The sequence below is a fragment of the Salmo salar genome, chromosome 23, assembly GCF_965601325.2.
Source record: "Salmo salar chromosome 23, fSalSal1, whole genome shotgun sequence".
Taxonomy (NCBI): Eukaryota; Metazoa; Chordata; class Actinopteri; order Salmoniformes; family Salmonidae; genus Salmo; species Salmo salar.
In genome coordinates, this window is record NC_138313.1 from 37,149,521 (window position 1) to 37,162,318 (window position 12,798).

The following is a 12,798-nucleotide window of genomic DNA, read 5'->3' on the forward strand; positions in this document are numbered from 1 at the left end:
GAGCAGGGTTCTCCAACACTGAGAGCTACTCTCTTGTAGGTTTTTGCTCCAACCCCAGTTGTAACTAACATGATTTAGCTTATCAACCAGCTAATTATTAGAATCAGGTGCGCTAGATTAGGGTTGGAGTGAAAACCTACAGGACGGTAGCTCTCCAGGAACAGGGTTGAGGACCCTGCATTAGAGCCTCCACCTTGGAGCTGCTCCTCCAGTTCTCTGAGAGGTTGTTCTCCTCCTCCTCCTCTTCCTGAGGAAACTACACCAGCTCCCTGGCCTTGATCTGGCCTCTGCACAGAGGGCACCGAGCCTGCTCCTGCTCGGTACGTATGACCTCTGCAATGCAGAGTCTGCAGTATACGGTTGCACAGTTTGTGATTACTGGCAGATGGACAGTCCAGACTCACAGCACACTCCTCATCAGAGCCAGTGCCCAGCACTAGCCTCAGCCTCTCTATCAGACGCACTCATAACTCTGAAGTGGTCTTGCCCAGTAGGTCAGGGTGGCGGCAGAACTGTCTCAATCTGACCAGGATGGCCAGAACATCCGCATAGTTCCTGAGGACGGTCCCCTCTGGAACATTCCTGCTGATGGTGGTGCGTCCCTCTGTCCGTGCCAGCTCGTATTCCATTCTCTCTTGGTCAGCTCCACCTCGGGCAGAGAGACCAGAGGCCGCCCACACACGACTGGTGAAAGCTCACACAGACAATGAAAGCTCTTACAATATTTGATGATTACATTTATCTAAAACAGGTTATAGGCTACATGTGCACCACCAAGTTAGAACAGTAGGTGAAATGAAGAGGTGAAAATATACCAAATTATTAGGGTGAGGCACATTGAACGCCGTTTTGGGTCTTTGCATGTCAAAAAAGATACATGTCATAACACTATTTGACGTTAAATAAGCTTTAATTTGACACGTCAAATAACACAATTCTATTATAGAATGTTGTGTGTGCTGAATTTTCACATGCAAGCCAAGCGCCACCACTACTATCAGTAGCACTGTCAAACAAGCACACACCTGTCACAAATTATGTGTTTACAATACCGCGTTGGTGAAAATAGACCAAATTATTAGGGTGAGGCACATGGGCTACTAACAGCTTACTACACAACAAACGTAGTATTACTTTCTTAGCTACAGTATACATATCTCCCTTGCATATTACATAATTTATGCAGCAGCACACAAGACATTTTTGGACTGACCTTGTGTTATGCTCATTTAAACAGGAAGGTGGCTGGCGCGGCGGTCCTTTGTGGGCACATTTTGTCATCAATGTCTGGCATTCTCTGAATTTATGGTGGGAAACGGGAAAAAACACAGCCACTTCACTGAAAAGCAAGGCTAGTGATTGCTTTGAAATGCTTGCAGTTAGCCACTGATTCCTTCCAAATGACTCATTGTATAATTTCTCTTCATTATTTCTCTTCATATGACAAGGATTAAAAATAATTTGCCAGTAGATTGTGGACTTGATTCATGATGATGACTATAATGTGATTTGACGTAATTTTATCTGTGGCCAATGACCTTGAGCCTTCTTGGAAGGGCACTTGTAATATAGCAATGGCAGTGGCAGGACACAAAGGGCTGAAATGTTGGATGTCTACCCTTACTAAGGATTTAAATTTAGCGATGAGGTGGTGTTCGGATGAGTGACAGAAGACGGAGCCAATCACGGCGCAATACTCCTATTTTCTGCTGGCTAAAAGTAATTATTTTTCAAAAGTATCTGTAATCTGATTACAATAAAACATTCCAAATAATTTAAAGACATAAAAGGCATAAAATACACTTTTTCTCCCCGGGTAGGTGTAGTTTGCCCCGGGTGAAAAGTGACTGACTGGGATTGTTCGACATTGCGTAGTGATGGGAAATTCGCCTATTCTGTGAAGAGCGCGTCTGCAATCATTCAATTCGCCCTTGCACTCCTTCTAAACAACATTTTTTAAATGTATTTTTTTACAATTTGTCAAAAACGCTGTCCACTCTGTGTTACAGAATATAATTTTGGAAACAGAAACCTGTATGGAGATCAAATGTTTCATCGATGAATACATTTGCTGAATTTCGGCCAAAATCTTGCTCCATCTTTTCCCACAGCCGACCACTGGGCTTCCTGTCGTCACCACATTTGGTAGTGGGTGGAAACGCCAACCGGATGCTTCACATTTATACATCCGGTGAAATATCTGGCTCATTGTTCAATCTGTGTTTGGATCACCTGTCAGGGAGCTAGCTTTAGGAGGTTAGCTTCTCCATACCCACTTGCCCAGACACGGGAGTGGCATTTTGGCAATGGATTCGCTTTTGAATATGTGAGTGGGTAGTTCTGACAGGTTACAGAAATGTTCGTTTTTGAGCGTCTATGAAATGTGATTTGTAACAAATCGTCTAGCTAGCTTGCTAGGTGTCTAGGGTAGCTAACGTTACCTTCTAGTTAGATAGCTACATGTTCATTGATGTACATTTCCATTCTTGCAGAAGCGCCTTATATGTCTCAATCTATGCGGACAGATACCTCAGTAACTTCATGGCTTTACCTGCGGGCATAAAAGACACGCTGCTACGAATCATGTCATCACAGGGCACGGTGACCGACCTAAACATCAGCCAGGTATTAGCTGTGTGTTATATGAAATACGGTTGTCTACTGTGGTTCTGGAGAATTCCTGTTCTGGAACCACAGTGGACACTTTCAGTTCTGACTGTGTGCAGGTTTTTGTTCCAGCCCAGCAGTACATATATCATCCACCAGCAGCGCCCTCAATTGAGCTAGGGCATGTGTTTAGCCAAGGATTATGGATATATTTACAAGATACATCTCCCCACCCTAACAATGGGAGTCATCCACAAAGCGGCACAGCAGGTATTGGGAATTTTCCAGTACATGTGTGCACATTATTCATTCATCTTAGAGTAGTAAGCAGAATCAGTATACTCTATATGTGTGTCTAGGTCATTAGGCTAAGGGAAGCCATTACCTAGTCCGGTGAGGTTCATTAGACGTGCATTAGGAGCATAGGTTTGTATTACTTAAGCACCATTAGACATGCACATGTGTTATGAGTGTGCGTGTCTGTTTATTTTTGTATCGTTGCTATGGTTACGCCTCCAATAGAGTCTATGCCCTAATGTCTGTGCCAATAAGAAATTGGAAACCAAGCTGAAGTGAGTGCAAGGCAAAAAGATAATGGTGGCTAAATGCCAGAGTTACTATGTGTGTGACGTAAGGATGAAAACTGTATAGAAAGTGTTTGCCGAGGCTAGAAAGTCAGTTGATCCATGAACCAGCTCGGCTTGTTACTTTGTAATAAAGTCTATTTGAATTCACAAGTTCCGGGTATCTGAGAAATATGATTGAGCAAATATTTCCACGACACAAGCTGTCTAGCTCCCACCTATTATTTTTTTGGCTTGGTGGATACAATTCAATATAGTAATCCTATTTTGAATATTCGATGAGGGTGGTTGAGGTGAACTGCTTGTATTCAATGGAGAGATGCGCTATGCTACTAGCCTCATACCATGAATATGCATAGCTACCCTGAGACAACTCCGATATTATTATTTTTTTTCTCAGAGTGACCGGGATGTCACGTGGCCTACTTATCAGTACATTTGTAACAACTTAAGCATTACAAAACTTCTATTTGATAAAATCCATCTCACGTTGCAAATAAACCCTAAAAAAGTTTGATGACCAAATTCGACACACTCTTATTGACCTCCATACAAAAACGACTTTCTTGGTGGGCGAAACAAAAAAACACTACCTGTTGGAGGGAGACAGATTTTCCCCCGAGTTGGGCCTCTCTTCCTCTCTAGTTTGGCCAGCACTAACATACATGATTCTAATCAAAGTCATGTTATTCATTCTGTTACTACTGGGATAGAACCAACTCCTGCACACTTCCTACTGTGTTTGCCCTCAGCTGATGCATCTTGGGACACACAAGCTGGACATGGTGAACTGCAGAGTGTCTGACTCCGCCCTGCAACAGATCCGCTGTCCGCAGCTCCGGATGATCCTTCTACGGGGCCACCCCAGCATCACCTCAGATGGTACCTGCCTACCAAATGTAACAATTTCTGTGTTAAAAAAATAAAAAATCAGTTTACTATTGTTATTCAGCACCTCTACCAACATTCTTGGATATGCACCAGCTCATGCTTTTTACTGGACCATCTCTTTGTTTACAATACAGTACTTTACAATGTAATGAACATCATAATACAATACATCGCCGTTGATAATGGCTGACCCTAGCTGTGACCCCACTCTCCGAGGTTGTCTCGGGGAGTTGGGATATGCAAAAAACACATTTCCAATTCACACATGCATATAATACAGACTTGTACATGTACGAAACTGGACAAATATAAGCACCCACAAAGTCATTATTATTACAACACAATATGACATATGATGTGATCTAATACAATTACATTGCTCTATACAACTAACATGTTGATTGGTCGGTTCTCTGTAGGTGTGAGGGCCCTGGCGGCCTCCTGCCCAGGCCTGCAGGTCGTGGACCTGACTGAGTGTGCTGCAGTGACCGATGAAGGGGTCCTGGCGCTGGCCCACGGCTGCAGTTCGCTGGAGGTCCTCTCCCTCTGGGGCTGCTCTGCTGTGGGAGACGCCGCCCTGCTGGCACTGGCAGGAAACTGCAGGCTTCTCCATAGCCTCAATCTCTCGGGAACCCAGGTAATTCAATTGAGTGAGTGAGATGCTTCTTATGTTTTCACTGCAGATTCACGCACAGATTGGATGACATATCTCTCTTATAAACTTAAACCCTGGGTTTAGGACTGAATACTTTGTGAAGGCTGCGCTCCTCCTATTCCTAAGATTTAGATTATCTTAGTATATCAGGAATTTATGGTTTATCCCTCTGGAACGCAGCATTACCAGGTTGGTACTTTGATGCTTTGGAAGAGGAACATTTAATTTGTCATCTTATATGGCCTGAATAAGGAACAGGTTATCCTGTTCCTCTTAGTATCTGTAAGATTGCTCAATCACACGGTTTCAAGTTGCCCTTTTCACTTAATCAGTCTGTTTTATAACTGTTTCTAAACTGCCATGTTATAACTTTTTGTGAAACAATCTTTTGTGGTTTCTGTTAACTGGGGTTGTGTGTCCTTGGTCTGATTTGTCTGCTACCTCTGGGACTGTTATCTAGTGATAAGTAGAAGTAACTGACTCATCCAAGTGGCATATGACACCCCCCTGCACCCCTCCCCATTTTTTCTATAAATGTCTGCGTGAACAAAGAGCGAGTCTAATTGTTTATTCCCTTGCATGCATGCTCGTAATAAAGCTTTTGTATATTGAGATCCAACTGCCTTCTGAGAGCTTTTTCCACCACAACGCACATTAGAAGTACCAAACTTCTGATGTAGCTAATGTACACTGCTTTTTACTTGTAAGTATTTAGTTGTCAATCACCTCAGCAAAACTGAGATCATATGTGTTTTGTTTCAGGTTACAGATGAGGGTATCATTGGGCTGGCTACTGCACCGTGCTCTAATAGTTTGAAGGTAAGAAGACCAACAAATGTGCATATGAAAATCATTTCCTCATAGAGGACAATAAACTCTGTCCCTTTATTGTTTTCTTGTGTGTAGATCTTGTTTGTTCAAACTTAAAATGATCAATTAATACCCCTAGTATAGTATAAGTGTGCAAAAAAGTAGCAATGTGCACAAGTTCTTCAAGGTGATGGCTATGGTGATGGCTTTGGCAGCAACTTAGTATCTATGCACACTTGGAAAGATAACATCCAACCTTGATTCAAGTCTTATTTGTTTTTATGCAAAGACTTCCAAGTGTGACATTTTCCCATGTTATTTTGGAGCCAGAGTATTATGTCTAGGCAGACAGGGATCTATTAACTATGTGATTGGATGTGTTGTAGGAACTCCAGTTGGCCCGATGTCGTAACCTGACAGGCAAGGCAGTGAGGGCTGTCCTTACAAACTGCCCCAACGTCCGAATCTTTACCTTCGACGGATGTCCTCTCATCACTGGTGAGCCTTTAGCTCAAAGTATAAGTCGTCTACTATAACAGCGTTAAGAATGTACCGTAAGCTCACTCCACAGCTGAATAGAAATGTTGCCGATGGAGTTATCCAATTAGATCTTTTGATAGCTCAAACAGTTGGTAGGTTGAGGGCGGTCACGTGTGTCTGCGAGCAAAGAGCCTGGTATGGGAACCGGGACAGTGGAGGAAAATATATTGTTAGCAGCACTGTCTGTTTCACTAGCCCAGTCCAGACCTGTATGTGTGTTTATAAATTAGTATTCAAAAGACAAGTGTGGTAAATTTGCAACTGTATAGTGTTAGTTATTTACTCTGAAAATTAGAACCTCACACTAGAGAAGCTTAACCAAGTTTAATTATTCCCAAAGGGTCGATACAGCTGTAATTCAGACAACCGACATTTCACACAAGCACTGATATTTAACCCTTTCTCCTAGGCTGAGTCTCCTCCTCCACAACTGAACAGCCAATGCATCTCTGTTGCTAGACAGAACCTTAGTAATATCTGTTCTTCCTCACTTCATCTAACCTGACCTCTACCCCAAAGTGCTCACTCCTCCCTAACTCAAGGTTGTCATGGTTATTGATACCAGACTGTCTCTCTTCTCCTCCCAGAGGATCTCTGATGGCTAACAATAACATATCCTGACATAATGTAAACATTATGCATTACACTCTCTCCCACAGTGACATTGTTAGTTTCTAAGATCTCCACCCATCTCCTCTTACCAATGCCTGCCACATGTAATTGCTTCACTGCACTCAACACATTCCAAGCTTAGTTGCACACACTATATACCTTCCTCCTATAACCCTTAACTTCTGGTGTAGACCCTCTAAACCTTAGCACTCCATCAGTGACATAAATAAGTATATTTCACATTCTCAAAACCCAACAACAGCTAAAACCTTAAACTCCTTTGTCTTTCAGATCAAGAGGCCCTGCATAACCTTTTAGACCCAGATAAGTTCCAACAGGTGTCATGGACAGTGTACTGAGGGAAAAGTTACCCATAAATGCAGACCTAGGAACAGATTACCCTACCCACAATCCTTAACCTACCCATTAGATTATCTGACCCTGGATCAAGGCGTTAGGAGCAACTTGTACTTACTCCAAGGGAGCACTGAAGAGGATGACAGGAGGAGGGATGGAAAGAATAGACACACCAACTCCTTAAAATTATCGAAGCTTCTGGGACCAAAGTGACTGAGCTAGGCTAATGGTTGTTATTTACAGTCCGGTCTCAGTAAATCTTAGCTTTGTAGTGTGATTATCATCAGTAACAGTGGTTGAAGATCAAACCTTGATAGTTAGTTGGATGTGCTGCTCAGTGTTGTATTCTCTGTCAATTTTTGCAATTTATACACAGAAAAACATTTCATATTTATTTATTCTCTAACATTTATTTTTTGTAAATGCACTTAGGACATTCTTTTCACTGTACTTCATTTGAGATGTACTTGCTGTAATCTGGTTGTTTGCACGCAGCACCCTGTCCTTGATTTAGAAATTGTTACTCAGTTTTTGTTGTAAAAAGTAGTGATACAATCTTACATTTGGAAATAAATAATATGTTGGAGCAAAGTCTGTTCAGGTACCCTGTGATGAGAACTGCCTGTTGAACTATATGTGTATCTTTGTAACATGGGAAAAACATGCTTCTCTCTCTAATATCTGTTTGGACCCATCACATAGTAGTAGGTTCATTGCATGTATGTTAGATAAAGGCTCTTCTCAGGAAGGTATGGGCTTCTTTGCCTTTGTACTTCTTATGTAAAACAAAGAAGACAAGATGTACCAATACATACATGACCTTCATTACAGAAGGTATGCTGATGGAAACATGATACACCTGAGCTCAATTTCGAGTCTCATCGCAAAGGGTCTGAATACTTATGTAATTAAGGTACTTTTTTTATTTTGCAAAAAAAAATATATATATATGTTTGCACTTTTTCATTATGGGGTATTGTGTGTAGATTGATGTGAGAAAACATTTATTTAATCAATTTTAGAATAAGGCTGTAACGTAACAAAATGTGGAAAAAGGGAAGGGATCTGAATACTTTCCAAATGCACTGTACATTTAGAATACATTTCAAAGATAAGAAAGATGGTAGCTGAGAATTAACCAAAGATTCTAATATTTTAGCTAGGCAAGAAGGCCAATAATTATTTAGGTCACAAGGCTCATAACCTTTGTGAAGGGGCGTATATGGACCACCTTACAAACCCTTGGGATAGTACCAGGTTAAAAATAAGGGTTAATGATTCAGCAATCAAAGGGGCAGAGAGCTGCAGCAAAAATGGACCAAGCATATCAGCGCCAGAGGATTTTTTTTAACATCAATCTTAAACAAGGCATCTAGCACATAACAGATAGTAAATTGTTGAAATGAAAACAAAGATTCCCTAGAAGTTGACAGATTAACTGTCGAGTCAGCGAGAGTCTGGCAGAGGGAAGAGCAGATGATTGACTGACCAGGGTCAACTACACCACCGTTTCTCTCAAATACAAAGCCTGCCGAGATAAAATGATGATTAAAAGCATCACTTATCCAGTTCTTCTCAGTTATGATGCCAGAGTCAGGCAGAACTTGATAAGACAGGATGAAGAGGAATTTGTACGCTTCAGTTCATTTACTGTTTTCCAAAATCAGAGCTTAAAAAGTAGCTTGATTTAGCTTTCTTAATCGAGATAGTACATCTGTTTCTAAATTGTCTGAAGGATTGCCAGTCCACTACAGAGTCAGTTTTCCTTTCTTTGGCCCAAGCCTGATTTCTCATCTGAATGAGCTCAAATAATTCCAAAGAAAACCAAGGGTTTAATCTATATTTGACTCTGAATTATTTAAAAAGGGCGTGTTTATCTGCCAGAGGAATAAATATGGAGTATAATTTTTCTAGAGCCAACTCAGGGTCAGGAGGTAGTGGCTAAATCAGGACATGTCATGAATGAGAGTAAGGAGTGTGGATGCCCCCTACTGTTAGGTCATTGGATTGCAGTCTGACTGCAGTGTAAGTTTACATGCTTTATTGTTTACACAGATGTGATTGATTGCATTTGAAATATGTACTGTATTACATGTGTTACTTGTCATTTTCAATTCATAGATCTGTGTACAACTTTGTTGTTGAGACAACACCCCGTACTACTGTGGCATTATTGCTGGGTTTTGTATAAAAGAGAAACGGTTAGGTTTGAGATGTCAAAAGAGGTGGTTGTTTAACGACAGTACATTTGACTTCATGGCAAAGAAGATTGACAAGTTTTGAGTCAATGCCAGGCACTTGCTGATATCAATTCGACAATCATATGTCAAGTGTCACGAACAACAACAGTTAAAGGAGTGCTCTAAAGCACATACAAATATGGGTTTGTGAAAGATGTCTGTCAGAGTTCAGGCAGGTAGCGCCACACAGTGCTGCAGGTCAGTCCATAGTTCTCCTCTCTGACAGCTTTAGGCAGTTCAAACTGAGCCTCCTGACGCAGGAGCCTCCTGATGCCGTGTCCTTCAAACTGGGCCCTCCCCGGGTCTCCTATCAGGACCTGTGTCCCGTGGGTCTGGATGCAGCAGTTTAACCAGCTGTGAAGGCTGTCCGCCAACGCCTCCTCATAGAACATGTCTCCCAGGAGGATGAGGTCATATTCCTCGGGCTCTGAACTAATCACATTCTCCGTATCACAAGGGAGGGGGTTCAGGCCATTCAGCTCACAGTTCAGCTGGGTCGCTATGGCTGCAACTGGAACGAGAGGGAGAATCAGGACAGAGGTCTTCATACCCCAAGGATAGAATCAATCAGTGAAATGTACAAAAGTGTTGTCTTACCAGGATCGATGTCATTGGCTACTACATGAGAAGCACCGCAGAACTTGGCAGCTATAGCAGAGGCTCCACAGCCGCACCCCAGATCTAACACTCTCTTGCCCTGCGACACTCCAGGGTTACTTAATAGATACCTGGAGAGGTGGTGGGTTATATTATGGGCTTATTAGTGGTAATTAATTTGATCCATTTCATTTGAATACAATAGTGCTTTCAAAACAATAACGTACCTGGCGAGTGCTTGTCCCCCTGGCCAGTATATTGCCCAGAATGGGTCGGAGAAAGGCCACAGTTCTGGTCTTGCATGCCAAAACCGACAATTTGGGGTGAACAGTCTCAAATGGATTTCTGGGGTCAAGTTATGCTTTCTTACTATCTCAGTGTTTTCTATAATAAAGTTCTTTATATCATTATCCGAGGCAAAGCCTTGAAGGTACCTATTTGTACTATTTGTGCAAAGTGTTTTGACAATGTTCATATAACCCACAACTCCAAGCCTGGTTAACATTTTGTTAGCTAGCTAGCTACCTAGCTACTTACTAAATCATAAAAGCATGCCATCAAACACACTACATAGACACGTTCACAGTAAGCTAGCGGCAAGTCTACCAACTATATAGCTACCGACGGTTCAGTATTTTTCCCCATTTCACACAGAAATGTCAACATGTAAATCCTAACCAAGGAAGGCACAAGAGCGTTGTTCCCACACGGAAGCAAAACATGACAGGACCAAATAAATGTACAACGCTTATATGATGCCACTGCACTATAGCGAATAGTACTTTTGGTTCCGCTCTGTACATTTTTTTCAGCCAATCTCATGTAGATAATGTCAATGCCAAGCTTCTCATGGATGGGGCCAAGGCAGCATCATCTTTCCACTGCACACTCAGTGCCATTTTAGGCAGATTTCATAACTTTTGATTGGGCAAATTTATTTATTTATTCAAAAATTGGGTAATTTGGTGTCTCTTGATTGAGTAAGAAGGTCTAGGCATGCATGTCAGAACATATTATAACATGCTATTACTATTGTTAAGAAAGAAATGAGATAAGTAGACATGAGCGGAAATAATCACAGGAAGTGCACAGCTCTACTGTGCGTAATAGGGGTGTAGGTGTACACAAAGGGTATGGAAGCCCAATCCCTCCATGGAAAAAAAATATTGTCGATACTATCTTAAAAATGTCAAGATACTGTCTAAAAAAAAAAGTAGATACTAAGTGGAAATTTTTAGATAGTAGACCATACTTATAGGAAATGTTTCTTCATTTGTAACAGTGTGTGGTGATTTCAGAGGTTACACCACAGGTCCCAGACTGGTGGTTCCGGATCTGGTAGGCTACCTAACCAGGTAAAACTTCAGACCCTAGTTGTAGGGTATGACATAGAAATAAATCAGCTGTTAAACAGTTTTATATGGGCTATGATGGGACTAGATGTTTTCGAAGCAGGTCATATTGTTTTAAAAAAACTAGACAACTGCTATTGGATAATAGTACTGAACTTGCTTTATGCAGGGTTGCATTGTGTAGGACTTTGCATCTGTAATGTAAAGGTTAATCACACAGTATGTCATCACTTTTGTGTTGATTGATTAATTCAATAAACTATAAAAAATAAAAAGATTTGCACACTCCATATATAAACTCCCAGTAATTTATTGGGTAAATCACCAACATTTCGGCATCACTGTGCCTTCTTCAGGATAACGTCATGAATACTTGAACAAGATTATGTAGACAAACAGTGCAATTAGTGCAACCAATGACAATAGTGAGGGGTGTGTCATAATGATTTAGTTAATTAGAATGAATTGAGTGAAACTGTTAAAAAACAATAGTTTATAGCATATGAAATATATTAAGCTATTGTTATCTTATGCAAACATAATTGAATATTGTACATAATATTAGCATCAACAAACATTATTGTTTAATTCAATTTCACATATTTAATTAATTCAAACCAATAATATGGGATTGATAAAGTCTAGGTAGCCTAGCCAGCCAAAGTTTAAATATAAACCAAATTTGATCACATTTATATTTTCTCTTAACATATACACGTATAAATAGGCATATTTTAGGCTATAAATACATAACATTACCGCTTTGTTCCCCCTGGCCAGAGGAAATCAAGAGTGCATAGGCTTCTCTAGGCTACCTGCAGCTGTGGTTGTTATCAGTAGGCTACAACAAATCAGACTGAAGCACCCTGTTAATTATGCATGAGTTAACAAATCATGAGGCAAATCAGTCTAAACAATAGTACTTTGTCCCTATTTTCAACGCTATTGTGTCAATATTTTTTATTCAATTGAATCAAAAATGTTGGGGCAAATGCCATCTGGCCAGTAGTTTGTGCTGTGCTGATCACTGCAATGTGAATAGATGGAAATTGCCACATAATGCTATAAATGAAGGAACATGTATAAATATGTTCTACTATCTCTAAATTTCGAGTTAGTATCTCGAAATTTCAAGTTAGTATCTTGCAATGTTGAGATAGTATAGACATTGTAATTTTTTTGGGGTGGTGGGAATGGACTTCCATACATTGTACATTTGAAATGAACCATACCTTGAGAGACTGTTGTTTTGTTGGAACTGAGACTTCACTGACATCTGAAACTGAAAGGAGATCACATTGAGTTTCAGATGTCAGTGAAGTCTCAGCACTGACAACAACAGCCTTTTAGGGTATGTTTCATTTCAAACTTACAATAGGTTTGAGGTTGAACAGTGTGGCTCAGTTGGTAGAGTATGGTTTTTGCAACGCCAGGGTTATGGGTTCGATTCCCACGGGGGACCAGTATGGAGAAAAATGTATGAAATGTATGCATTCACTACTGTAAGTCGCTCTGGATAAGAGCGTCTGCTAAATGACTTGAATGTAACAGAG

General features: G+C 40.8%; 2 protein-coding genes across 4 annotated transcripts; one reads left to right on the plus strand and one right to left on the minus strand.

Moving 5' to 3' along the window:
- Nucleotides 1–2,167: 2,167 nt before the first annotated feature.
- Nucleotides 2,168–7,647, plus strand: amn1 (antagonist of mitotic exit network 1 homolog (S. cerevisiae)). 3 transcript variants are annotated; one of them, XM_014169947.3, is made up of 7 exons: nt 2,168–2,326; nt 2,526–2,625; nt 3,944–4,073; nt 4,502–4,719; nt 5,500–5,556; nt 5,934–6,045; nt 6,991–7,647. In XM_014169947.3, the coding sequence occupies exons 1-7, from the start codon at nt 2,307–2,309 to the stop codon at nt 7,056–7,058; spliced, it is 705 nt and encodes a 234-aa protein (XP_014025422.1). In that variant the 5' UTR covers nt 2,168–2,306; the 3' UTR covers nt 7,059–7,647. The 3 variants fall into 3 exon arrangements, with proteins under 3 accessions (XP_014025422.1, XP_014025421.1, XP_082824218.1); XM_014169946.3 differs by having other exon boundaries at nt 2,170–2,326; nt 2,493–2,625; XM_082968092.1 differs by lacking the exons at nt 2,168–2,326; nt 2,526–2,625 and adding an exon at nt 2,653–2,877.
- Nucleotides 7,440–10,626, minus strand: etfbkmt (electron transfer flavoprotein subunit beta lysine methyltransferase). Its single transcript, XM_014169943.3, has 3 exons — nt 10,121–10,626; nt 9,894–10,024; nt 7,440–9,807 (listed from the first exon to the last, which is right to left on the minus strand). The coding sequence occupies exons 1-3, from the start codon at nt 10,396–10,398 to the stop codon at nt 9,458–9,460; spliced, it is 759 nt and encodes a 252-aa protein (XP_014025418.1). The 5' UTR covers nt 10,399–10,626; the 3' UTR covers nt 7,440–9,457.
- Between the last annotated feature and the right edge of the window lie 2,172 nt (nt 10,627–12,798).

Excerpts from the sequence above, each read along its gene's own strand:
- etfbkmt (XM_014169943.3), bottom strand. The coding sequence starts at position 10,398 with ATGTTAACCAGGCTTGGAGTTGTGGGTTATATGAACATTGTCAAAACA. Across the intron at positions 10,025-10,120 it reads GGGGGACAAGCACTCGCCAG|GTATCTATTAAGTAACCCTG; the intron begins GTACGTTATTGT and ends CCACCTCTCCAG. Across the intron at positions 9,808-9,893 it reads AGCCAATGACATCGATCCTG|TTGCAGCCATAGCGACCCAG; the intron begins GTAAGACAACAC and ends CTCTCGTTCCAG.
- amn1 (XM_014169946.3), top strand. The coding sequence starts at position 2,307 with ATGGATTCGCTTTTGAATAT. Across the intron at positions 2,327-2,492 it reads ATGGATTCGCTTTTGAATAT|AAGCGCCTTATATGTCTCAA; the intron begins GTGAGTGGGTAG and ends CCATTCTTGCAG. Across the intron at positions 2,626-3,943 it reads CCGACCTAAACATCAGCCAG|CTGATGCATCTTGGGACACA; the intron begins GTATTAGCTGTG and ends GTTTGCCCTCAG.